Source organism: Emydura macquarii, unplaced genomic scaffold, assembly GCF_026122565.2.
Source record: "Emydura macquarii macquarii isolate MOO-44397 ecotype Brisbane River unplaced genomic scaffold, CSIRO-AGI_Emac_v2 contig_1253, whole genome shotgun sequence".
Lineage (NCBI taxonomy): Eukaryota > Metazoa > Chordata > Testudines > Chelidae > Emydura > Emydura macquarii.
In genome coordinates, this window is record NW_027131390.1 from 77,730,916 (window position 1) to 77,758,402 (window position 27,487).

The 27,487-nt window shown below is 37.5% G+C and overlaps 1 protein-coding gene across 3 annotated transcripts in view; it reads right to left on the minus strand.

Annotated features, from left to right (window-relative positions):
- Positions 1-27,487, minus strand: part of XIRP2 (xin actin binding repeat containing 2) — a 142,858-nt gene that overhangs the window by 41,848 nt on the left and 73,523 nt on the right. Inside the window, exons 1-3 of one of the 3 annotated variants that reach the window (XM_067549305.1) lie at positions 16,676-16,878; positions 5,410-5,506; positions 2,250-2,413 (exon numbers count right to left, since the gene is read on the minus strand). In XM_067549305.1, coding sequence (XP_067405406.1) covers positions 2,250-2,306 — 57 coding nt within the window. In that variant the 5' untranslated portion in view covers positions 2,307-2,413; positions 5,410-5,506; positions 16,676-16,878. Of the gene's footprint in view, positions 1-2,249; positions 2,414-5,409; positions 5,507-16,675; positions 16,879-27,487 lie in introns of those variants that run through there. The other 2 variants (XM_067549304.1, XM_067549307.1) reach the window with 2 other exon arrangements.

Here is a 27,487-nt window from a genome sequence, read left to right on the forward strand (position 1 = left end):
CAGCATAGGACCAAATAACCTATCGTATGTCTAGACTAGTTTGTGGCACCACTGTAATTTGAGTTACATGACTACCAGTTAACTTGAGTTTTCTCAGTGTTTCTCAACCTTTTCAATGCTTATCTAGACACTCCACAAGCATTTGTTCTAGGACTCTCTGAGCCTTGGATCAACCACAAATATTTGTGTCCTATGAGCTCTTTTAATGTTATCGTACTTTTCTGGGTCTCGTTGTTAGATAAGTGAGACCTCTGTATAGTGTTTAAGTGAACTTCTCAGGAAGCCTGGGGAAGACAAAAAAAAGTAAAAGTAATTTGTAATTTTCTCTGATTTTTGGTAGGTGGAAATCATTTAGGAAACTTCGGCAAAAAAATCAGAGCCACATCATCTTAAGGATCATGCAAAGCATCTCAAAGTGTCACAATTCATTTCTATTAACTAGTATTTTCATTATCTTTCTGTTTGTGTCTTTCTGCAAGGTTTGGAGATACCTATGATAGAAGAACAGACCACTGAAACCAAATATGCTTGAATTCCCACCAGCCTCATGTTTCAGTTCTGTGCTGTTTCTCTTTCTGCTGTTCAGAATTTCACTACCTTTTATAGATATATAGAAACTGAAGTATGGTGGTGGTGTGTGTGTGCGCACTAGTTCTCCTCTTCATTGGTCCAGGACCTAGGTTTTTTAAGACTGTTCCTTTTTAGTCTCCTACCTTACATTCTGAAGAGAACTCTGGGGTGTATTCTACAGTACTTAATTGAGTTTAAAAAAAAAAAAAAAAGTGTCTCTCTTATGTTGAAATATGTCCCCGCAGTCACTTTAATGGTCTGTTCTTCCCTTTGTACCAACAAAAAACTCCTACTGATGCCAAAAAGAGTAACACACTGGACTCAAAGGAGACCAGACTCATTAATGGACTCCTATACTCACCCCTCTCACAACTTTTCTGCTTTTACAATAATTTCTAACTTCATCTCTTTCTTAAAAGAGAAATTCTAACTACCTATTTTCTGGTCCATTAAAGAACCCTGTGACTTACTACCCTTACATTTTTTAACATACTCTAGAAGAAAACCACATGGTTGAAATACGGTTTCCTAAGTATGTTTGCTATTGTCAACTGAGACCCAGATGCAGTACTCTGTTAATTCTGAAGTTGTTAGAGTACCTTAATTATTTACTGTCACCCAATAAGGGCTGTTCCCTAAAAATGGTGACCAAGTTCAAGACTACTGTCCCTTCATTCATGGTTTTAGGAGCCCTTGGTACACTTATTACTTTGTTATTTCAGTTCTATAAATGTTTTTCAGAAATTATTGATAATGTGCAGAGTTTTGGTATGCTGTACAAGTAGAAACAGTTTCTCTTTTAGGAACAAATGTAAATGATATTTAAAAATATGAACCATATTTTTAAATAGGTTAGACTGTTAGGCAGGTATTGTATTAATAATTCTTAGTATCAATATTAAGTATTTCTGTAAAATAAATTACTATTGACTAGACAGGCATACAATAGTAAAACAAAATTAGTCATTAGATTTTTTTTATTTTTACATACTAGATGACTAATTGCTTTGATAATCTTATTATAAAACAATGCTCTTTCATTGTATGGGAGGTTTTTAAGAACTGGTTAGATAAAAATCTGTCAAGGACAGGCTAGGTATCGTTGGTTCTGCCTCAGTGCAAGGGGCTGGACTAGATGACGTCTTAAGGTCCCTCCTAGTCCTAAATTTTTATGTTTCTGTATCATGGTGCGGTTTTACATTGCAATAGTTTCAAATTCTTTAGCTTGAGCAGCCAGCAAGGATTATTTTGAACACAATTTTATTACTTGCTAACTATGAAAATTGGTAATAGTATAGAAACCTGTATTCTTCTATAATCATAACTGGTTAGCAGAGTGACTATGTTGCTAATCTCTCATGTCTGTGTTGATTTAAATATTCCTAATAGATCTAATGCATACAAAAGTAAAAAGAAAAACTGTACAGGCAGTGAATTAAAATGAGCCTTCCAAAAGACTAGTGGTGTGCAAATTCTCATTAGAAAGAGACTGAAATTAATTGGTAACTTTGCTGTGTAGGTGTTGGTAATTCAGATTTATAATGTTGTTCCGCACAAAGATAATGTGGGCAAAACAGTGGGACCACTTTTGTAAATAAGCGACCAGAATATAGCCCGTGTGAGGAGAAATAGCAAATTATGAAGACAATTGTGATGTTAAATAGAGGGCAATATCTTACATTAGCAGAGGTGCTGCTGCACTCTACTTTGGACACAGCTGCTTGATACATAGCCATTCTTTCCTTCAATGAGACAGCCTCCTGGAAATCCAATGGCACACTATCACTCCAGTTTGTGTTTTCTTCTGAAAATCCACTTACAGGCTTGTGACAGCCAGCAATAGCTAAAAGCAAACATAATATTTTATATTAGGTTTATTTTTATTATTATTAAATAGCTGCATTTTTAAGCCCAAAAAGAAAAGAAAAATTGTCTTCAAAAACAGATTGCAAGAGTTAACGTTATCCAATTTCTATGGCAATGTAGTATTGATTCTAATTTATAAGGTATGAACTGCAGAAAGTTAATTATGGATCTGAATCAGGCCCAAAGTGATCAAGCTGTCTCCCAGTGAAGTCCAAGAGGCATTTCAATGGAAACGATGTTTCTTATTGAAATAAACATTTTTTTTAAACTATACTAAAACAAAACATTTTGTTATATATTTTCTTGGTAGTCTAGCAAAAAGATATGGTCCCCAGAAAGCTTGAATATATATCCTTTTACACTGTAAGCAAAACCATTATAACTCAATACACAACAAGTTATAATGGGGGCAAACTCTGCTCTAATCAATTGGGTTGCAAGGGAGTAACTCAGAGCAGAATTTGTCTGTCTCCAGTTTATTCATTTACTATTAATTATTTTGTCTGCATTAGAGTATTAAAACCTTACTGATAATTAATTACTTTGACCTCATTCATAATGAATTCAAAACCAAGTAAGTGTACAGTAGCTGAGCATTCCAAAGGTTTTCACTTAGACTATTACGTTTACTCTGAAAAACTGTTTATAAAATACAACACCTATATTGCTGTTACTTCCTCAGTTTGCAATTGCACCCACAAAGTTGACTCATTTCCCATAAAAAAATGTGCATTGTCTCATCATAGCTTACTTTTTATTTGCTTTTTCAAGATCTTCACTTGATGTGTCGCCCATATTATATTAAGCTCTGCATTAGGTGAAGAAGATACATTCCCTTCAGTGAAGACCGTTTACTTTGAAATTTTCACCTTAACAGTTTTGCACCTGACCAGAAAAGTCACTTTGCTATGTACGAATATTAAATAATATCATGCATATGTTGATAGTTACAGGAAAGAATGGTAAAGCCCACAGTAACTGGTTCTTCAAGATGATGTCTTCAATGGCCCCATCTTCACTGTTTAAGGAACTGTGTGTTCTTTACCATGGGTAATTAACATGCCTGCACAATCCCAAGGAAAAAAAAGAGTAGTAAAGATAAGGCACTTTCATTTTACCATGAGGTAAACTAAGCAAGATCAGCACTATGTGTGAGGTGGGTTGACCTCACCTAGTTTCTCTTGCAGTAAAACTGAAGCGCCTAGTATTCACTGTGTTTTTACTTTAGGGTAGCTCATGCAAGTTAGTTACCCCAAGGTAAAGAATGAACCTTTTTAGTAGTGAAGACAAGGCCAGTGTGGATCCCACTGTAGTTATGTGAGCAGTGAGTCATTTGTGAGATAGATCAAAACTAGCTTTTTGTTTACTATGTCACTCTAAAAGCCAAAAATAATAAGGACTTCTGCCTGTTAGAAGTTTCTATGTTCTGTATATTCATTATGCACACCTCTTAATATTTAAAACGGTTGGATATAGATAAATGTTTTACAGCTTCTCTTCAGCTTTATTAGGCATTTTGCACCTGCAGTACCTTACTGACTCACATTTATTCCTGTAGTATGTCACCAGGGAAGATCCCATGTTCAAAGCTAAATTCCAGAATGTAGAGAAAACTGCTTGATAGCCCATAGTGCTCTTTGCTATTGTTTCCGTGACACATACTGTAACCTGACTGCATAAAATAAGCAGAGTGGTTCATGTTTCATTTCCCTGGCACTTGAAAAGAAGTAACATCTTTCTCAGTGTAAAATCATTGCAATCCTACCCTGGAAATTGTCATGTCATACTGGCAGGTGAAACAGAGAGAACAATTAATTGAATTCAAGAGCAAGTCCAGTACATCTATCGTTTTTATTATTTCTAAATCCACATTTTCCATTACACAAAAAACTGCTCTTTGGAGTCTATACAAATGAATAGTAAGAGACTCGCTTTAATAATAAATCGACTTCTTAACATGCTCGTTGCAAATGGCAGGGTCTTTGTGCAAGCCAGCACAACAAAATCCACATTTTTAATTAGTTTAAAAATTATAGTTAGTTTAGCCCATGGATATTTCTGGTCATGTTTTGAGATTTCAAAAAGCCCATGAGGATCAAATTTTGCTATCAGATACATCAAACATCACTGTAGATTAGTGGGAATTGCATGTATGAATATTAGGGCAGAATTTGCACTTGAGTGTTTAAGATTATTTTTAAACCAAAATATTATGGAAAAGTAGCCTCTAAGCTTGTGAAATAGCCAACCTAAATTCAGGTGAAATTAATAAATGGTTAAAGAGGCTTTGTGGATCAATTTAAAAAAATCTACTTAATTTCTAGTGTTGTTTTTAATACAAAACCATCTGAAAGCTAGACAGTATCTAGATCTAGTTACGACAATACCTTAATGAACGCAGAATATTCCTGTAAGTGGCAAATAAAATTGAAAGTTGCTGTGGAATAAAATTTTCTTTTACAATGCAGCTCAGGTACTGAATGTCAAGTCAGAGACAGATAATATGATTAATTGAAGTGAGATTTACACTCAAAATGAGATTTAGGAAATCTAGCAATGGCAGCAGCAAAGCAGCTGCAGAAATGGGCCTACAGTAGACAGAGAGAGCATACAGCTTTGTTTATTTTTATCTGGATGAAGGTGCAGTTCAAGGAAAATCCGGGGAAGTGAAGACCTTTGTATGTGAGCATGGAGTATGTATGATAATTTCTAGAGCGAGACAAGGATAAAGGACTTGTAGGAGACATTGCTTTGCCACTTAATATTCTCATTTCATTTCCTGCAATTTTCATTTAATAAAATCATTTGATGTGCTGTTTGCTTATAAGTTTTTTTTACTGCCTGAATGCAATAATGGTTTTGTTTTTTCTAAATGACTCTTGGAACACTAAAACCCATATGCTAGTTAATGAGATAATCCAGAAGTTAGTACTATAGAGTCACTGTCATTTGCCTATTTGTCATCCCATTTACCTATTAGTAGGACAGAACCTAAACAAACAAATCCTGTGACATGTACAGCTTCTTTGGTGATTCCCACTGTACAGGAAAATGTTCATATTTTCATATTCTGCAAAAGACAAAATTGTGTTAGGGCACCTTGATATGACTCTAAAGAAAGAACCTTGTCCTCCAAATGCAGTTAATCTGCAGTTTTCAGCAGGACAAAAAGACCCCCTTGTAACAAAGGATTTCTTTGGGGCTTTTCAAAAGGTGTATGAACGCAATCTATTCCCTTAACTGTTGAAGGAGGAGTGATTTTATGCTGTACATAGAACAAATGTGTATATGTGAATAGTATATTGTGTATGGTACACAATAGGAAATATATCCTCCATCTAAGTGAACTCTTATGAAACACACCAGCAGGGGGAGCCTTTCCTATACGTATGAGAGCAAGACATTATTTAAATGGCCTATAAGGACATTTCATATTCAATTACATTTTTAGGGATTTCCTTTTATTAATTAAAAGTTATCCACACAGTTCTTCAGTTATTAAGGAGAGAGAGGGATTCCTTTCTGCCAGTCTTTTTAGCATCATTTATTGTAATACAGTAGAAGAAACACACCTGACATACACACTTACACACAGGACCTTCCTTCTCAAATGTAAGCATTGTTTCAGTCAACAAAAGCAAGAACATCTACTAGACATGGTTATTTTTATTATGATTATTTAAGCCCTATGTTATCTCACTGGCAGCTAGGCATGGTCACAATCACTTTTTTAAATCCATACAAATACATAAAGCAAAAATACAAAGTAGCTACTGCTACTACTGTGGCCAGAAATGCACCTGAAACTGGAATGTGCAATTCAGGCCCATGAAGGCTAAACCAAAAACTTAAACAACATAAATACACCTTATATTGTGCACTGAAGACTAGAAAAGCCAGGGTCTGGTGGACCTCTATAGGGGTGGAGTATGAAAGAGTCAGGCTCCTCCATTAGAAAGTTCTGCCACTATTCCTACACCATTCATTTCTAGGAAAGATAGGCAGATAATGTTTATGGCCTTGGTCTGAATCCTGAAGTTCTTACTCTGTTCTGATGCAGGCAAAACTCCCATCTGAAGTCAGTGGAAGTTTTACCTCAATTATGACTTCAGAATTAGGCTATATATTCTTAAGCAAAACCGATTATTCTGTATAGCACTAGTGTCTGAATATGTACTCCTGCAGATAAAAGAGACATGAATACACAATAGGCAAGGAAAAGTAATACTTACCATATCTGTAGCACTTTACAATTTCAAAGTCCTATACAAACATTAATCTAATATAGGAGCAAAGAAGTATATTTTCATGTGTTAGCCATAATAATATGGTTGTAGTATGAGTGTATTGCTCATATAATGCTGACGGTCTCAGTGTCTGCATAGGCTGTCTTCTATCAAGTGAAAGCATCTATCATTTTCAAAATGCAGGACCTAGTAATCCTTTCTCATTTGTTCTACTTCTGCATGTTCTACATCTTCTTTCCAGATTTTCCATCTAACCTTTCCTGAATGGCTGAGTTACATGAATACCAATTATATGTGAGAAATTAAAAATTGGGAAGTTTAACAATTTCTGCATAATTTTCATGACTTTTGGCCTGACATTAGTTATCATTATTTATGGATACAATTCTTAATGTATGTGGTCAGTAGCTCACGTTAACTACCTCCCACCTATGCTCAAGGATTCATAAGTCCTTCATAAGCTTAGCTTCTGTGTGGATGTGTTGGAGGTGAAATTTAGCCCAAAACGTACTTCACTTGAGTTCTTGTATGAAGCTAATGCATGTTCCTTGCTACATTGCCTGGCTATATGTAATTCAGTAACAGAGAATAAGGAAGCAGCAGTTTGGAACACCTTAGAAAAAACAGCATAAGCATATTGACATTTTTTCTGTTCCCATCAGTTCATTAAAGGAATTGCATATATCTGACAAGATGCCTTAAAAATGCATCTTAATGACAGTTTTCCTTCTTGTAGATTGACGTGAAGAAAGTATGCTGTGAGCACCTGCATTTAATAGATAGTTCAGATCTAATACAATCCCAGTGCCTGGAAATCTCACTGCCTCTGCTAGGGTTTTTCTGCACTGCATGGAAAATTTGATTGAATAACCTTGAATTCCTGTAAATAGGACACTCCATTCTTTCAGGAAAAGGGGGATTTTAAGGATATACCGTATCTATCTTTTTTAGTAAAGGCCACTGGAATCTAGCTATTAAACCCCTACTTTTGTACTGCATATAATATCAGAGCATCCCTAAATCACTCCAGATGTCTCCTTTTCCCTGGATAATATAAGAGTAGGTATATGTACATCAAACCTGCCTTCCTTTAAGAAATATATTCTGAAGTTACAGAAACACATTTCAGCTGAGCTCTAAATATCGGTCCAGAGTGATGCTCAGTGGCCAGAGACGACAGGTTGTGTTTTTTAAAATTCCGTTGTATTTCTTTTGAACTTCTCAGTGATGAAGTGATTGATTTGGCCAAACATCTTTCCCTTTGCTGCTGCATTTACTAAGGAAAGTTAAGTAGTGGACAAGAAAAGTTTGTACCTGAGAAAAATAAACATGCAAATAAGTTAACTCAGAAAAGATTACAGTGGCATAAAAGCCTTTAGAACAAATTTCCATAATAATATGCTATCGGAAACAGTACAAAGCTATGTTTTCACTTATTTCAGGGGTGGGGAACCTTTTTTATGTCAAGGGCCTGATGGTGGCCCTGGCGGCGGGGGAGAATTTGGCGGCGCCGCGGTTTCACGGCGGCGGCGGGGTTCTGTGGGAGACGGGGCAGTGCCCGCCGCCGAATTCCCCCTCCGCGGGCCAGACGTTCCCCACCCCTGACTTATTTGAACTATAGTGGGCTTGTTTAGGGTTTCAGTTACTATGTTCCAAAATTGTAGCAGACATGAAAAGGTAATGTTGTAAATGTTTAGAGTCGTCATCATCATTCATGTATAATCAATATGCTTATAAACTGCACCGAAAGAAACTGAGTATGTTGAGTGTGATGCTGGTAAGTCAAGCAGGTGTTAGAAATTATTTTAGTGCTTCTCGTCCTTATCAATAATTTGACCAAAATACCTCTTGATCTGAAACATGCTGCACCCTGACATAGCTAAGAGAAGTGATAATCATAACAATCAATTGAAATTGGGAGCAGGATACACAGATTATTCTCTCATGTAATAATCAGCTAACTTTATCTAAGTTTCTTGAAGTTGGCATTATAATTTTCTCTTTTTCCTTTTGCTCTTATAATTTAACGCTGCAAGAGTAACATACCCAGACAGAGGAACTACAGAGCAAGGATTTATACTGGTTGAAGCATTCACATTACAAATAGAGAGGGGACAGACTGAAATATTCAACCCATGAGTAATCCAACCCAAAAGGTATCAGAACCTAATACCTTAAAATTCGATACAAGGTGAGAGAGAGAGAAAAGGAGCAGTGTGTGTTCCGTTAGCTATTAAAGCTTTCCAGTCATATACTCTTACACTGCTCACATCCCTGCCTTACTCATTGTAAGCATGCTTTGCCGCTAAACTTTGTTGTATCAGAACATTTTCTTAGCTATTTCACTTTCTAAAGGCTTAAGGGAGAAGATGGTCTGCATAAATCTCTGCAAGTACAAATAACAGTACTTAAGAACTTTCAATGTGCTTTGGGATGGATGTAATGAGGGGATATATCATTCCATCAGTTTTTAGCAAAGCTGCCTATTAATTTCTATTTATCTCAGAACTGCTGGCATGACACGGCCCATGAAATGACTATGATTTACAATATTATATGAGCACCTCACAATTTTATAACGCATTTCTCCTCACAATACCCCTGTGAAGTAGGGAAGTGCTATTCTCCCCTATTTTACAGCTGGGTAATTGAGGCACAGAGAGACTGAACGTATGTTTACACGGGATGTGACTACAGCTACGGCTCATGCAGGCCTACCCAAGCTAGTTTTAACTAGCATGCTAACTCAGGCACTGGAGCAATGAAGCTGGCATCACAAGCTGCCCAGAACCATGGGTTGGCTAGTCCAGGCTGATGTCCATGCTACCATGGTTTCACTGCTCTAGTATCTGAGCTAGCCAGATTAAAGGTAGCTTGGCTGTGTCTATGTGAGCTGTAATCGCAGCCAGTAAATGCACATTGACATACTCTGAGTGACTTGCCTATAGTCATACAGCAGCCTGTGGCAGATCACTGAACTCAGCCCATGTCTCCCAAGTCCCAAGCAAATGCCCTAACTACTGAACCATCCTTCCTCTCAGGTCTACCATTATCTCTACACGCACATGTGCATACAGTTACATTTTCCATCTCCTGTGATGTGCAAATAGACTTACAGAGGAGAGACTTTTACATTCAGCTTTTCAAATCTTATGCCTCTTTGGTAAAAATGAATTCCAGTTGGGTGGGCAGGGCTGAAAAGGAAGTACCTAGACCCTGACCTCATAAGGGTGCCCCGACTGCCTCCTGGGAGAACATGTTTCTCTGTATGCAGCAACAACAACATATGTGCTGTAAACAGAGTGGTATTATCAGATACTAGTGAGAGACGAGGAGTCCTGCAGCCAGGTCACCCTTACATTCCAGCCCAATGTGTTTACAGTATATAAACACAGCACATATGCGGGAGTGCAAATGTGATGGTCTTTGAACATTTATTCTGACTACTCTGTTGGAATTACAGCGCATATTACTGTGCCCATTTAAATATCAATGCATACATGATACATGTTTGTATTTAGCATATTTAAAAATAGGGGAAACCAGTTTTCAAAGATGTGACTCAAGGAATTATAACAGGCGTAGTCAGAAAGATTATGAAAAAAAACTCACATGACAGAATAAAAATAGAAGACAAGCTTTGAACCTGGAGCCTCCCACAGTACAATCAAGTGCATTGCCAAAAGCCTCAGAAAGACACCACATGAGCAGGTGAAAATTAAAACTGTGAAACTGTTTGCATGAAAAGCAAAACAAGCATATTTTGGGCTTTTGGCCAGTTCTGCTTTCTGCTAGAAACGGTTCCATCACTGCAGGGCAGTGAAAAGCAGTATTTGTGGATGAAAACCAATTTTCCCGACTCTAAATAGTGCTTTCTGCCTGGAGACAAACCCTACAACACTTGAGCCTTGTGGACCTCAAAATAAAATAAAATCCTTGCTAATGGAGCTTTGTGTAACATCTCCTCCCAGATTCTTTTTTGCTGGTTCACAGCTTCCCAGTGGGACTGTAGATTGTCCCTTGGACTGTCCAGTAGTGGAGTTGTAACATTTTATGCTACTACATCTTCAGCCACCAGTGCAGCAGCCGCAGTCCTTTTATTTAATAAATTAAATCTTTACAACTCTTCTGAGATAAGAAAGTGCTAGTCTCTCAATTATAGAGATGATGAAGAGGTGGCAGAAGTGATGAGTGATTGCTCAAAGCCACAGAGTCAGTTTCAGTGCTCAAAAAAGCCTATGTTCAGGCCACTGGACACTATATTTCATCTTAGTTCCCTAATTCCTTTGTGAGCTGGTGGCGTGTCCAGAGTGTGTTCTCAGCCAATGAGCTGAGTGAGTGTAGTGATTACTAGTCATCAGCAACTAGTGCTACAGACTCAGTAAACTTGCAGTTCTGATAATACTACACACTACAATTGTGTCTCAGACAAACCAGTGGCTAGCAACTTGTGTTGCCAACCCTCATGATATTTGGTGTTTTCCTGATAGCCTTTGTTCCTCCTTATTCTCCTCCTGTGGTGTTTTTCCACCACAATCAAAGGTTTATGCAGTGTTGGGCACATAACAGTAGTTCTGTAGTACTGGAAAGTTCTTCTGTGGTGCCTGGCTCCTCCTGGAGCCAACAGATTTTCCATGGTTTGTGTTTCCCTGAAATGTTGAAATAGTCCCACTTCTGCATATTGACTTTGGACCTGCCATCTCTTGTTCGGAGGGGATTTAAACATCTTCAGTTTGACCAACCTTGTTCTGCACCTGTGGGAAGGTATTCAGCAACATCCATGTGCATTTTGATGTCCCGGTCAAGTATTTTGAGCCATGTGCACCACATTTACAGTCATGTAGCTGCTGGTTCCACTGAAGTTAGGAAGCTCTTCTGCAATTTCAGGTGGCCAACTGCCCCTGTGTAGCCATGTAGCGGGTGTGTGGGATCTTTACCCTGTCATAATTACTCCACTTTGCTTGAGACTACTCTCCTGATATCTGGTCAACCATTCAAGCACAGAAGGGCTGTTCACGTTTGTTGATTTTAGACATTTTAGTAATGTAGTAGCAGCTATCACTCAGCACAGGGTCCAGTTTCTTTGCGTGTGCCAATCTTTCCCACACCAGTCATGCATATTTGGCTCTCGAAGTGCTCGTGTGGTGGTTCTTGTTGCTGGGTTGGTTTCCAGTTTTGAATTTGCAAGCTCCCTAAGCATGTTGTTCCGGGTGCTACCTTTGCCTTTTGTCTTCTTTATGTGTGCTCTGAAGGAGAGCGTGCAGTCTTGTGTTACTCCAAGGCAGACAGGAATCCAGCAGTGGGCAAGTAATAGCCCATTCCAGATGATAAGTTGTCTATTGGCCTCACAATTCTGAAGATGGAAGAGACTTTTTTTTGGCTGAGTTGGGGCACAACTGGTTCATGGTATAACAGAGCCCAGAGAGTGCCAATGTTAGTGTAGCTTCGATCTGGGCGAGATTCTTGGCTTGGGCAGCAATGCATCGGTCGTTGGCATAGACCAAACTTCTTGAGCCGAGATGGATCAGTTGATAATTCATGTAGATGTTGAAGAATATTGGCAAGAATATTACCACCCTTTGTGGTAGGCCATTTGTCTGTTACTGCCATCAGCTCTGCCTACCACTACAATAAAACCCCAGTTCCTGCAGTCATGTGACTAAGTGAAAAGACCCATGCTGGGTGCAGCAGAGAGGGAGGGAGAAAGCTGCAGCAGTTGCTTTGGGAGGCATCATGTGGTTTACAGCATCTCTTGGATCTCCCCAGCACACAGAGAGAACTTGCCAACTGCATCATCTCTTAGTAGGGGGCAGCAACACTTCCCCCCTGCCTCCTTAGTTTGCCCCATAACACGGGACACAAGCAAAGATCAGTCCTTGCACTCAGATACAGCCAGGCACCAAGATTGCAGCTGGTCCCTGCACAGGAAAGTATGAATAGGCAAATGGTTCCTTCTACCTTCCTCACATTGGGCACCTGTGCAAGGTGCAATCCCAGTCTGGCCCTCAGCCTTTGACTAGCAGGAGTCTCAGAGATCTTTAAGCAAGTGAACCTTTATATTTTATATGTTGTACAGAGGTAACTACAGTGACACAAGAGGTGTGCTGAAGTGCGCAAACCATAGGCCAAATCCTGCTCACCTGAACACATGATTCAGCCCACTAACTCAGTCAATGGGATGAAATTCATGAGTCAGATGAGCAGGATAAGGCCAATACAAATAATATAGTGAGATACAGAAGAGACACATAAATAGATTGGAAAGGGCTCTTTAAAAACATTAGTAAGAGCCTTATCCTCTAGTCTTTACCCAGGATCTGTGGTCTGATGTCCTAGGGTACATCTACAATGCATCTGGGAGTGAGCCTCCCAACCAGGGTAACAGGGGTTGAGCTAGTACACTGAAAATAGCTGTGTAGACATTGTGGCTCAGACTTTCAAACCTAGAGTGATAGGGTGGGTTTGAGAGCCGGAGCTGCAGTGTCTACCCAACTATTTTTAGTGCACTAGCATGTGCCCTGCCAACACACGTCTGTGGCCTCAGGCTGGGAAGCTCACTCCCAGGTGCAGTATAGTCATAGCCCTAGAGTCTTACACTTGTGGGTGCTCACCCCTATCGTTGGTATCTGCAGTCAATAGGAATTGCAGGTACTCTACAACTCCCAGAATCAAATTAATTTTCCCACTTTATGTCTACCCCATTTTGTCTCATCATTGGATTTGCATACATTAGGTTTAAAAAGTCTCAACAGTACAGTGCCATGTAAAACAGGATGATCCCCTACATTTGAAGGCAACTGAACTTTCCTGAATCAGTTCAGTCTATCTCCAATTACTACATCTGTATTTAAAGCTAGGACTCTCATGCTGTTTATCCTTTTTAAACATGTAACCACCAATTTTAGATCAATCCTTACAGACAGGTCGAGTATGTGCATGATCCTATCATAGTGATGCCACCACGTCTGTGACTAGCACAGCAAACTCCAAAAATAGCCCCTTTAAGGATTATTTTTATTGCAGGTCACATTTTCACCTTGAGCAATTTGGTAATTTTTTTTTATGTTTGAGCAATCTGACATCTGAGCTTGTGATTCAACAGGCAATTGCAATATTTCCTGCATAAAATTAGCAAAACCTGACATCGAGTCCTTTAAAGTACTTCCAAAAACTTTTCACTGAAAATTATATATATCCAGTGACAAGGCACTGTGAGAGAAGTGCTTATGTAACAAGGAAGATGAACAGATTACAGTATGTCGCAGAGTTAAAAAAAGTCACCTCTTTTATTTACAGATTTAATGTTTTCCTTTTCTCTGAACACTCCTATTCTTAAAAGTTGTGAAAAGCAAAATGAAAAATGGTGGCTTTTGTGGAAGCAATTATTTCTGTAGGGATAAACAAAGGGCTGTATAAAGGTAACTCTGTGAAAGCCCTGCACTAATATTTGGTTGTTCTATTCCAAACGTAAAAATAAGAACCAAATTAAGTGTTTTTTCAGCACTGTGTTTAGTGGAGTGCAGTTACCTGAGAGCTTAACCAACATTACCAGGCTCATGGATCACCACCTCTGACAGTGAGACTACTTCACTGCCTCAGGCTGGATACCTTTACTCACACGAGTAATCCTTACTTTAAGGCCAATACACAGTTTACCCACTAGGTACTGAAATAAAGCAATAATTTTCTTTGTCGTCTTTGTTCATATTTTTGTTTCCTTCAGATTTCTGGAAGTTATTCAATATAATTTACTGGCCATTCTTAGCTTTTTCAGAGGCGCATTGCTATAGAGTTCTGGTTTAAGTTTAATTTAATTGGCTGTGAAGAGGATGTCAGAAAAGCAAACTGCATAATTTATTAACCCTTTTAGTGTCAGATGTTGTATGTAGATGGGTCAAACTGCACCATTGATTTGGAAGAAATGTGAAAACATACAGGCCAAAACATTCTGAGCTAGATATATAAAGTTAGGCTCCTTAACCCATATTTAAGCAGCTGAATAAGTGACCTGATTTTCATAGGTGCTGAGCATCCCAGCTCCTATTGATGTAAGCAACCAAGTTTGAAAAATTTTGTCTTCAGTGTAGAGGCATTCAGTATATCTTTAGGACACTGAAGAAGTCAAGTGAGTATTAAACATAAATTCCTGGATTAGGTTTATAAGGACCAAAATGCAATGATTTACTCTGGAATTCTGCTGAGAAATTATTTGCTTTGGGTCTAGGAGAGGACAAATGACAATTTAATTAAACTTCAAAATATAGCTTGAACGTTCTCATGAGGAAAACAAAAAAAGAAAAGCAACACAGTAGTGACAATTAAGTTCTGTTCCCCTGCAGATTGTTCAGTCAAATTTCTTAAATCACAGCACAGTACCATTTATAAATACTCTCTTACTCTATATAAGTTATATCTGAACATAGGTCTTAACTATCAGCATGTCTATTTTTACACACAGGCAGCCATGGTAATGGTCTTTAAATACTTGATGTAGTAAAGCACCTGCATGTGTGCATGTCACTTTTGAATGCCCCTGTCGAGCTATTACTCAATGCAGCACCATTAGGGGCAATGATCTAACTGAAATAGCAAGTTCTGACTCATATGTACAGCTCTTCACCTTAGAATGATGTAAATAAACTATAAGAAGAAAATAACTACTTAATATGAAAGACAAAAGAAAAATATAAAACTAGATATGCCAAGGTGAATATGGGATTAATTTCAACGTTTGATATCAGCTGTGTCGAAACAGTGTTTCAAAAAAAATTATTATAATAATAATGATGCAGAAAGTATTACACACGTGCTATTTAGCACTGATATTTTAATCTTAACTAAATCATATTGGCCATTGGCTATCTGAAATATTAAGCAATACCTGGGAAAAGTTTTTGATTTTATATTCCAATTTGCATGCTAAAACCCAATATAATGTTTTGATTGTCTCACGCTTAGGGATGGTTTCAAACAGACATTTTACATACACTTTATCACTTAGAAAATTCAATACTAGCAAAGAAAATATTTTTCCATTAAACCTTGCAAAATAAATTTTGTGTTCTCATTGTGTGATTTTAAAGTAATGAGACTCAGATTTTTTGTTTGCCCAGGAATATTAGAGAGACCCGGTGGGTGAGGTAATATCTTTTATTGGACCAAGTTGTGTTGGTAGAAGATATTACTCCACCAACTTTGTTTCTCTCACTTCATATTTGTGACTTAATCAATCTAATTATAAATCTTAAATCATTCTAACCTCCAGTATCTAAACACTCAGCTCATAGCTGACCTGAATTAAGTCATACACCAATATCTCAGAAGATTTGTTTTACAAACATATGTAAAAAACAGTAAATGACATCTGTAAATGTAAATCTGTTCTTTTAGATAAAAATCGATGTCCCTATTGTTAAGGTTATTACAGTTGCTATAGTTAGACGTAACATATCCAACTGGCAACAATTGTCTGAGTGTTAAACATGCGTTTTAAAGCAACTTGGAGATCACATGACATTTTAGCCATTTATTCAAGAAATAGCTATTCTGTATGTACTTCTAGCCATAAAATAAAATACCAAATTTTATTTGTTAAATATATAATTGAACACATTTTCATGCAAAATACATGAAATCCAGGTCCTGAAACATATTTTTGCTTGTATCCCCATATGGACGTACTATGTACTCTCACAAGTGTTAGGACCTGAATTGCTTTCATTGTGCTGTACGTGTCTCATTCAAAATACAAGTTCATTTATAAGTTATTAACTTACTACATTTTAGGTATGAGCTAGACAGCAGCGATGAATGATTAAGATCACATTTCGTATGCAATTCATTTTATGCTTTTTCATCCTTTGCTAATTAAATTTACCCAGTTTGTCATGATTATCCTGAGAAATCAGCTGTTTCTTTTCACTGGTTACATGAGGTATTAGTTATCTCACAGTATACATATAATACTCTCTAACATACTAGGCTGCACTTACCTTTGCTACCATTCAGAGCTCATCAACAAGATTTAAAGAACTGCAGTTCTCTTTATAAAGGAAGTCTTTACGTCCTCTCCTAGTCAATTTTTTTCTTGAATTTTGTCAGAACAAGTTCCCAGTCCCCTGAAATATACAGTCTAGTGGAGACCAGCTCCACTGAAGCATACACCTCTCCTTCTGTCAAGCAAGTAGGTGGAGACAGCTGATTTTATTATAGCCCCACATGTAAAAGATGGAACTTGATGCCTATTTTTAGGGGTCGAGGCCTGTATAGCCTGTGCCTGAGTCAACTACTTGTTGTAGAAACCTGTTTGTAAAGGCACTATTACAGTGTGCTTTTGTCATATGTATGCATAGCTTAAACACTTGTTCAATCAATCAAACTTTCTCCAACCTAAGTTACTATGACCAGATAACTTCTGATTCTTGAGTTATTTTCAGTAAAACACTGGGTGCCCTATAGAAGTAAAGTTTGTAATTAAAATATTTCCATGTTTTCTTTAGAAGCACCCTTTGCTTTGTTTTTCATTTTTTTAAAGTCATAGTGCAGGGCACATTCTGAGACATTCTCTTCTACAAGGAAGTCATGGAATGTCAGATCAAGTATACCTCATTGAAAAAGGAAAAAACCCAGGACACTTCATGGAATGTCAGATCAAGTATACCTCATTGAAAAAGGAAAAAACCCAGGACACTTTTTGTAAAGGCCCTTCTGGCCATGGTAAAACTAGTTTATAGACATTTGAAAATAAACATTTAAGACCAAATTCTGCACTCGAATATGCATGAATACCATTGATTACAATACAAGGCGCACACACGCATCTAAGGGCAGCATTTTGGCCCTCAATGTAAGCATATTTTTAAAATCTATTTTCCCCGTATTTGTTATCTCATACTATTTATAACCAAAATGTATAATGAGACCAATTTGCTGTTTCATTGTATTTATCACATACAATAAGTTAGAGAATTGCTACATCACAGAAAGAACTTCTATCAACCATAATGAGAATCAGTGAACATCAGCTAAAGAGGGAGGCAAGACGTATCTTGAGAGAGCAGAAATCAGAAGGAATGGAAACATGCTTTCTTCAAGGAAAAATTGTATAAGAAAATATCCCAGGTTAGGACGAGAGTGGCCTTGTTGGTGATATGGTCTATTCCTGTCAATTAAATACTTCCAGGTACCTTAAAAAATGTAACATCCGTGCATTAGCAGCTAGAGTTTTATTTCGTGTTTAATTTTCAGAAGGAAAATGGATGTGCTTAAAGCTGTTGATATTGGCCCTGATTCAACAAGGCACTTAAGATTGTACCCAACTTTTAAGCTTTTAAGCTTTCCACTTAACTCAGTGTGACTACTCACATGCTTAAAAGTTAGATGTGCTCAAGTGCTTTGCTGAATTGGGGGTTGGTGAGTTTAATGGGCTGTTTTTAAGAAATGCATTTTATTAACCTCCTGGGAAGAGAGGGTAACTGAGACCATTCTCTTGGTAGCTTTAGACTGCAAGTGCTGTTTATAAGCTATTTGTATAGCAGAACTTGAAACTCTTGGTGTTATTTTAAGACCTTAAATGCTGTACCTTTGATTGCCTCTTTCTTTCAATCACCAACTGTATTTATAGAGAAAAGAAATGTTACTCACCTGAATAGTAGCTGCTGATTCTTTCAGGATTAATTATGTATTTCTTCCACAATATTTTGTCAGAAAAGCTTAGATGTGTATCAAACTGAAGTGTGCTACTTCAGCCAGGAAGAAGCTATGAAATTTCTGCTCTTTCCAGTGTGATTCACATGGGGCCCACATAATGAAATATTGTATGTGCCTCATGCATTTAATTTTTACATAGGCCTTCTTATTTTCTCATTAATCAGAACTATATAAAGTGTATAGACTAGATGACAGAGCAGTAAACAAAGGAAGTGGAGAACTCTGGCTTTCCGCCACTTTTTGCCAAGGAATTAACTAAATTAGTTACTGTTGATGAAGATCCATATGTTTGCATTATAGGCCACATGAGCATCAGTTCAACTGCTGCTCACTGAGAACAATGACAGCTATAGACACTCAGCTATTGAGCTGCTTGTAAATGTTTCATCAACACTTTTTTCAATTGAGGGGATTTAAAGAAAAAAAAGGTATGTAAGTTAGATGCCATTATGTTCCGAGAGTTTACACTGGCATCTGAAGACATCAGGGAAAAATCCATGGCAGGAGTAAGAAAAATAAATGTTTTTTTCCCCTCAGTATATCAGGAACAAAAGAAATCCTAGCAATTGCATAGACTCATTACTAGATGGAGATGGTAAAATTGTTCATAATGATGCAGAAGTGTTCAATAAATATTTCTGTTCCATATTTAGAAAGAAGCAGGATGATGTCCTAATTTCATGAGGATGATGAAGTACTTACCAGTCCATTATTAATTAAGGAGGATGTTAGCTTCTATTAGGGATAAACATTTTTAAATCAGCAGATCCAGCTAAGCTGCACCCAAGAGTCCTAGAAGAGTTGGCCAAGGAGTTATTGCCCTCAACCATCCATTATAGTGCACTCTCACCACCCAAGAACACTCTGGTATGAGGGCATGACAGATCTTGAAGAGGTCTTCATCTCCAGCATCCCCTGTAAACCATCTGCCTCTGTGAACAATTCAGCCCTCTAGTTGAAAAGAGTCTAGCTCAAATCCCTTTTGGTGTAATTAAAGATCAAACTAATATTTAAAGCATCTAAACAAATCAGCTCTTCCTCTGAGCTCTGTCTTCAATCTTCTTTCTCAGCTACTCTAGTGTCTTTTCCCTCACTTCAGCTCAGACTGAGGCATCTGTTCTACAGACTCTTGCTCAGGCCTCTTCATAGGAGTCTCTCTGCTCCTTGTGGGTCCTCTCTTCAGACTGAACTCTCTCCCTTTTGTGTAGCCTAGGAGCTCATCAAGTTATCACCTAATGCTTCTTAGCCCAGCCCCTCTGGCTAATTAATTATGACACAGGTGTAATGAATGTAAGTAATTGGCTGTTAACACTTTCTATCCCATGATGGGGTCTCATCCCAGCTCACCATCCTAAAAGAGTTGCCAAAATTGATTTATGGCATGCTGAAGTTAATTTTTAATAAACCTTGCAATATCAGGGAAATTCCAGAACACTGGAGGAATGCCAGTGATGCACCAACATTCAAAAAGTGCAAGCGGAATGACCCAAATAACTATAGGCCCGTTAGCCCGATATCCATCCCAGGAAAAAAAAAATGAAAAGCTAATTCAAATGATGAAGAATTATAGAATAGGAATATAATTAATGCCTGTCCACATGGTTTATGGAAAATAGTTGTATACAACAGCCCTGATTTCACTCTTTGATGAGATAAGTTTGGATGATAAAGGCAATATCACACAACATTCTGCTTTAAAAAAAAAAAAAAGCACTATACAATATCAATAAAGCACTAATGGATTAAGAATTGGCTAAATGACAGATCTGAAAAATAGTTGTTAATGGGGTGTTTCTAGTGATGTTCTACAGGGCCTGATAAACGTCTGGTGCTAGTCAACATTTCCATCAGAAATCTGGAAGTAACTATAAATTCACTGCTGATAAAATGTATAGATGACACAAAGATTGGCAGAGTAATAAATAATGATGAGGACAGGGCAGTAGTGCAGAGCTATCTGGATCACTTAGCAAGTTGGGCCCATTCAAACAAAATACATTTTAATTCAGCCAAATGCAAAGCTATACAGCTAAAAATAAGGAAATATGCAGGCCATACCTACAGAATGGGGAACTGCATCCTAGAAAGCAGTGACTCTGAAAAGGATTTAGTGGTCATGGTGGAAAAGTAACTGAATATGAGCCCCTGGTGTGATGCTGTGACAAAATAGACCTTAGGCGATGTTTGCATATATAAACAAAGGAATAGTGAGCAGGAGTAGGGAGGTAATTTACTGCATACAATTCTGGTGTCCACATTTTAAAAAGGAAGTTACAAAACTGGAGAGGGTTCAGAAAAGAGCTACAAAAATGATTCAAGGGCTGGAGAAAATGCTTTACACTGAGAGACTTTAACAGCTCAATCTGTTTAGCTTATCAAAAAGAAGATGGGACCTCCAGGACTTGAAGTCAAACTAAAAAACTTCCCATGATTCCTCTCCTTTATCCCATCATCCACTTGGATTTTGCAATCTGGCCCTATTTTCAAAGCACTCTCAGACGACATGGAGGAAACTGGTATGGACTGTGATCCCCCGATGATGAATATAAATCAGTCTGCTGCAATGCAATGACTTCAGAACCAGGGTAATAAAAGCACATGAGGAGGAGCAGGAGGCTGAAACTTCTAGATCTTTTCCTGGAGCAGCTTTACCTAGTGGACTGCCATTTTGGGGCTCAGCTAATGAGCAGTAACTGGTCAGACAGGATAGCACTGCTGTCCTGGATTTCAAGCACAGGGTCATGCTGAAGCACGAGGCATGTCTGCTTAATAATGATGAGTATCATATAGGTATGTGAAATTCCCACAAGCTGGAATTGCAAAGGACAACACATGACTGCATGCCAGTATTTAAATGGGTAGGTATAATCCAGTCAGGATGACCCTGGAACAGTGGAAGGCACACAAGTAAATAGACAAGCTGACTCAGGTACACAGCACAGCAGTGTGAATAGTAGGGCTTGGAAGGTGGGTGCACCACAGTTATTTTGCTATGGGGATGCATCCACACCTACTTTGATGCAGGTAAACTTATCCCATATCTCAGGTAACCCATTACCAAAGTGTGTTTAATAACACATGTTAAAACACCAGACGATTCACAACAAAAAGTTTTGTTTGTATATACTTTAATGCAAAATAACTCATGTTAACTCACAACAAATTTCAAGAATGTCTAGATTTGAGAGGCTTATCTCTGGAAATGATCATCACTGGAAATGAGACTTCCACGTTTTCAAAGGAACTTCTGAACCGTTCCTGCAAAATTTGCAAGTGCAACTGATTTGCACACACGAGGTGCTAATTTTCATGTACAAATGTGGGTTCTTGCATGCACAAATTAGCGTTTGTAAATTTTGTGTGTGTGACATATACTAATTAATTTTACATGAACAATTAAGGAAGATCTATAAAAACAAGAAAAGATGACTCATCTATACAAGTGGGAGAGGAAGAGAGAGAGATCGAGGGAAGCCAGAAAATTACAACTGATCATAGATGTTTGATAGTGGACAGACCACAGGCCTCAGACTAACATCATTTTTCTCAAGAAAGCTTATACCAAGAAGTAGATTGCAGCACAGTGTGAAGAAACTGACAAATAGTCAAACAGAAGAAGCTTAGTGATAAATTTGTCAAACATAGAATTTAAGCTTGACAAGATAAAAGTACTAAAGTCTCTTGTAAAAAAAAAAATATCAGACGGGATTAATTCAAAAATAATTCTGAGTTTACTTACAAACATGACAACAAGCAGGTACTGACTGCATACTGACATCAACTCTCCAAATGCTTGTCAGATTAAAATATGGACTGTTTAGAATGTATCCCTCTACTGAATTACTAACTCAAATATTCCAAATACAGATAGTATGATTCTGATTCTTCTCTCATTTACACCTGTATAAATCAGGAACAACGCCACTGAAGTTAAATGGTATAAAACCAGCATAAGTGAGACGAGAATCAGGCCCACTGACAATAATACTACATTCATCAAATTATGTTAACCCCAAACATTACAACTCTGCAAACAAATCTCAGATAAAGGATCATATTCTTTATTAAAAAGTAAAACTTAACCCTAAGGTTCCCAATCAGTTTGCCATTTATCCAGTTGCAAAACAAGTCCTCCTCACCCAGGATACAGGCCATTGGTTAACAATTAACCAAGTTTCTTTCAACTAATTAACAATTCCCAATAACATTTAATTTGTCTGAATCAGTGTGTATTTTGAGGCATTTGAAATGCAAATCACTTCTCAAAACCCTGCAAACCTGGAGACTGTTCAGATTACCTGCAAAGAAAGTGAGGATTTTCCTTTACAAGCTTTTCAGGACCAGATTTTCAAACAGGCCAGTTTGAATACATGTGCAGCGTATGCCTCTTTTAAATCAGCAAAAACCATTACTGAATGCACAAATCAAAAAGAAAACGTATGTTATGATGAACTTCATAAAGCTCCAGTAACAAGCTGCAACATAAATAAATAAATTACAGGTTGCATTCTTATGCCATTGCCTTATGTTCAATGCTTATCTACCATTTGGGGGTAGCAGAACTGTAAACTCTGAATCTTGTTTAGCATTATTTTGTCATACTAACTGGCTTAGCATACGGGCTTTAAACTCTAGTGACACCCAATAAAAACAGTGTTCTTACCAAGCACTGCAGTGGTGGTATGACAACCTACTTTAATTAACTTAATGAACTCTACTTCTAATTAGTTAAGGAAAACCCTTACTGTTATTTTAATTGTCCTTAATGCAAAAACCCACTTCAATTCACATTGTACTAAATGTCTTCCATTTTATATGGGAAGAAAATTAATGGAACACACAGATTTCTTTCAGTGACATAGTAAGGGCTCAGAAAACACCCTTTTGCTGTGGGTTCTGCAGAGTATTTAATTAATCCTTGCTATATTATCTGATACACAGCCTGATCCTGAAGTCTTTACATGGTCAAAACTAAACCCTATACAGTTAGTTCAATGGGAGTTTTGGCTGCATTTAGACTGCACAACCAGATAGTATATGATGCTACATTTATTCTGTTCATAATTGGCCAAATCTCAGAGTCCTTACTCATTCCTTAGTCTATCAAAAACTCCCATTGACGTCAATGATGGATGAGAAGAAGATATCTTGATTTTTTTTTAAAAAATCAGTTGCCTTTTTTATAATTGACCAGAGGTGTGGGTGACACTGTTGCAGACCCAAGCAGAAGATGGTATTCATCTTGAGCGCCTCTGCTTCTGTCTTTGTGATAGATCCCAGAAGGTAGTTTTGGGCACTTCCTTTGGGCAGTTTCTCAGCTTGCTACCCTTCCTGTTAATATGTATATGAGGTCACTAGTGGGTTAAAGAGAGAAGAGAAAAGTTGGCAATATCCAACGTTTGTAACACAGGTTTGCAAATTAAGGTGTTAGGTCTGAGAGTGCTTCTAAGGTTACAACTATAGCTAAGAGCACTTTTTTCTAACTGTGCCTGGTGAAAAGCATGTGACCTTTTCCTTTAGATACAGATCTTGATACCATTAGCAAGCCTTTGTTGTCTCAAGACTATAATATACTGTTGTCGTGAGCTTTACATGGGGCTACATCTTGAGGCCATCTGGAAACTGTAGCTAGTGTACAATGTAGCTGCCCACTTACTGAGCAGAGTTTCATGTCAAGGACACATAAGACCAGTGCTTTGTGGTCTGCGCTGGATGTTCTAATTTCCGTTGGAGCTTAGACTGCAGTTTTATTCTGAAATGTGACAATATAAAAATGACACTTTCTTCAACAAATATGTTCCCTGGGGGATTTAAAATCCTATCTTCTGACTTTAATGACAAAAATAACTTGTCAGGCCCACAGAGCCAACCCATCTATGAGAGCATGAGCTGTATTCTATTTCTATGTATGCGTCATGAACATAACTGTTTACTGAGTTTGTCTGTTACATATGTGAAAGAAATGAGATTGCATAAAAATAATGAAGGGTGGAATTTGACCTGCAGAACTATTATTAGAAGTAATGATGGTCAAGAAAGAAAAAAATCTTGATTCTCAACTCAGGCTAAATTTGCAAGACTAGCAGTAAAAGAAAGAAATAGCTTTTATTTGTTAAACAAAACAAAACAAACAAACAACAAATGGAGCAAACTTGATTTGGAATCACTGAGACACAGTGAATATGGAGTTCCACTATACTGTGTTTACAAAGTCTTTTTTCAGAATCGACCTCACTTTAAGGGATTGGCTTTAATTTATAAAGCTCTAAATGGATTGAATCCTGATTATCTAAGAGACTGCCTCTCTCTCTCTCTCTCTCTCAAAGATGCCACAGCAGTTGCAATCAGCAGAGGGATTTGAGTAACCATCCCAGTAGTTTAAAGAGTAAGCAGTTAATGGCAGGGTATTTCCTGTAAGAAGTCCCTAATGTCCGGAAATCACTCTTCTCTTTGGTCTGCCAGAGTCTAAATTTGTTAACCTTCTGGGCACACTTGGAGTCTCACCATTGTTTTGGGGATTTTGGGAAGGGAGTGGGCTTAATGCTAGAGAGTTGTGATAAATACTATAATTTTAATAGTGATGGTTGGCATGTATTTTTATCCTTTTAGATGGGTGGCCTATTACGTTATATATGTAAGGTGAAATTCTGAATCCATTCAAGTCAATAAAAGTTTTGCCACAGACTTGAATGGAGTCAGAATTTCATCTCTTATATCTAGTGTGAATTCTGTTTTCATGTTGTATGATCTAAATTTGTAAATGCACCTGGAAGTAGGATTGAAAAATTGAATCGAAAGAAAGAAATAGGGCTACACAGTGAGGATTTAATTCCTGAAAGATGTCATTAAAAAAAATCAATCCTTTCTTCTTAACTATAACATGAGAACAAAACTATATGAAACCAAATAAATGGATTCTTTTGAGTCACTAAAACTAAAATAGTCAATTATTTTTGTTAACAGAAAAAAGTTTCAGCTTTATTGAAATAATGGCTGGGTAATAAATTCCTAAAGTATAGGCATACAGTGTCATAAGACCCTTAATGATATAATTTAAATGTTCAATTCTGTCTAAGACCAAGTGAAAAAATTGATTTTTAGCAAGTGGTGTCTCATCTTTTATACCATCCTATGATGTCATTTTACTTAATATTCAGTATTACAACTTAACTTGGCTCAAATTGGATTAACAACCTAACCATTATAAATGTTAGGGTGCCTCTTACAGCATTCTAGGGTGCAGATTTATGAGCTGTCTTGGGGAAAATGTAATGAGTAGCCTTTTAATAGCATATTTCTCAGAATAGTAATCTTCCGTCAGCTACAGATACCAGCCAGCCTCCAAATGCAGCTTTGGAATCTGCTCTGTCTCAGTAACTATAATGGTTAATTGACATGCACATAGGCTCAAGTTCAAACAAGTATCAGATTTTGTTCCTTTTGTTCTTTATTCATGATGCTTCATTTCATCATGATTTTCTTATATATAGCTCTTCTCTTAAGAGAAATTGATCAAAATTGATCTCACCATTGGAGATTTAATTGAGGGGGATATATAGAACCAGCCAAATAAACTTATTTGGTCACTTATTTGTTCTTTTGTTTTTTCAGTACTACTGACAATGCTTTTGGTAGAATTCTTCTTTTGTTCCTGTGGCTGGTTCTAGTTGTTTTTAAAAAATCACATTCAACTGCAGTATTAGTATTCTACAATAATAATACAAAGCACTCGAACAATACTATTCATCCATAGTGTAACAGGTCAAGACAACTGCAACTCTATTCCCTATTTATGATCCAGCAAGGGCACCTGTTCTTTCCAGCTCCCAGCCATCACTTCTTTGGACAGAGACAAATGTCTCTCTACCTCCTGCCCAGAGTTCTTCCAGGCTGCACAGCTACCTGTTTACACTGTGAATTGCCTACCAAAGTCAGACTGCTTGAGCAGGCCTAGTTTTTCTCCTCAATGATGGTGGACAGTGTCATTGCTTCAGTTAAGTTATCATACAGCTCTTCCTTAGCAAGCACATTTATTCTTAAGGTGAAAGCATTACAGAAAAAACATATTAAAACAATAAAAGAAATCTACACACAAGCTAATAAGCTTACCAAAGATCACCCTTAACTCTACTAAAGGCTCTGGCTGGTGAGCATTCCTTCAACAGGTTTTTCTATGGTTACCAGTTGAGAACTTCTTTGACTCAGAACAATCATCCCCATGAATCTGAGAGTCACTCCTTTATCCAGTTTGTGTCTTTGAAGAGACAGTGACTAGGTAATCAGCCAGACAATGGGTCTCTCTTCAAGGCCCAGATTCCAAAGGATGGATCCAGACATGGGTAATTTGCATTCCTCTCCTCCCAAATATTTTCTAGGAATCCCACTTAACTTTCTTTTTTGGCACATTTTCTCAAAGAGTGTTTTGAAGCTCATATCTCTTCCCAGGGTTTATATTAGCCACGTTGTCTCCTTAAAGAAGTTACATACCATTCTACAATATATAAAACATTTCATTCTTTGTACAATCAATTCCTAAAAAAGTTAAACTTAATTCAGTAAGGTTTATTACAGGAAATTGCCATATCTGTCAAGCAAACATCAAGTATTTTACTAGGGTGGATATGGATTCCTATTCCTAGTTTACTGAAGTGGAAACTGAGTAAGAGAGATTAAGGGACTTGCCCAAGATCACACAGTAAATCAATGGCAAATCTCCTAATTCACTGAACCGCATTGCAGCCTGTATTTAGGACATGAGATTGACAATTACGATGTTATGGCATTAGTTAATTGACAGAACAGAGGAAAGTGGTATGGCCACACTACAGTATGCAAATACCTCTAGTGTGGATTAACAAGAAAAGTCTGAGAGACAAAACTGTGTTGTCATAACCTCCACCTACTTAATAACTCTTAAAGTTCCCTTCATTATTGTGGAGGTTGAAGCTAATTTTATTTCTGCTGACATTTAAGGTGCTTTGTTCTTCATTCACCCACATGCATTATAATGTAGTTGTTCAGGGTGACACTGGCGTAAATACTTCAGTACTTCTGAAGAGATGGCATCTGTACGTGGAGATGGCCCCCAGTTGGCT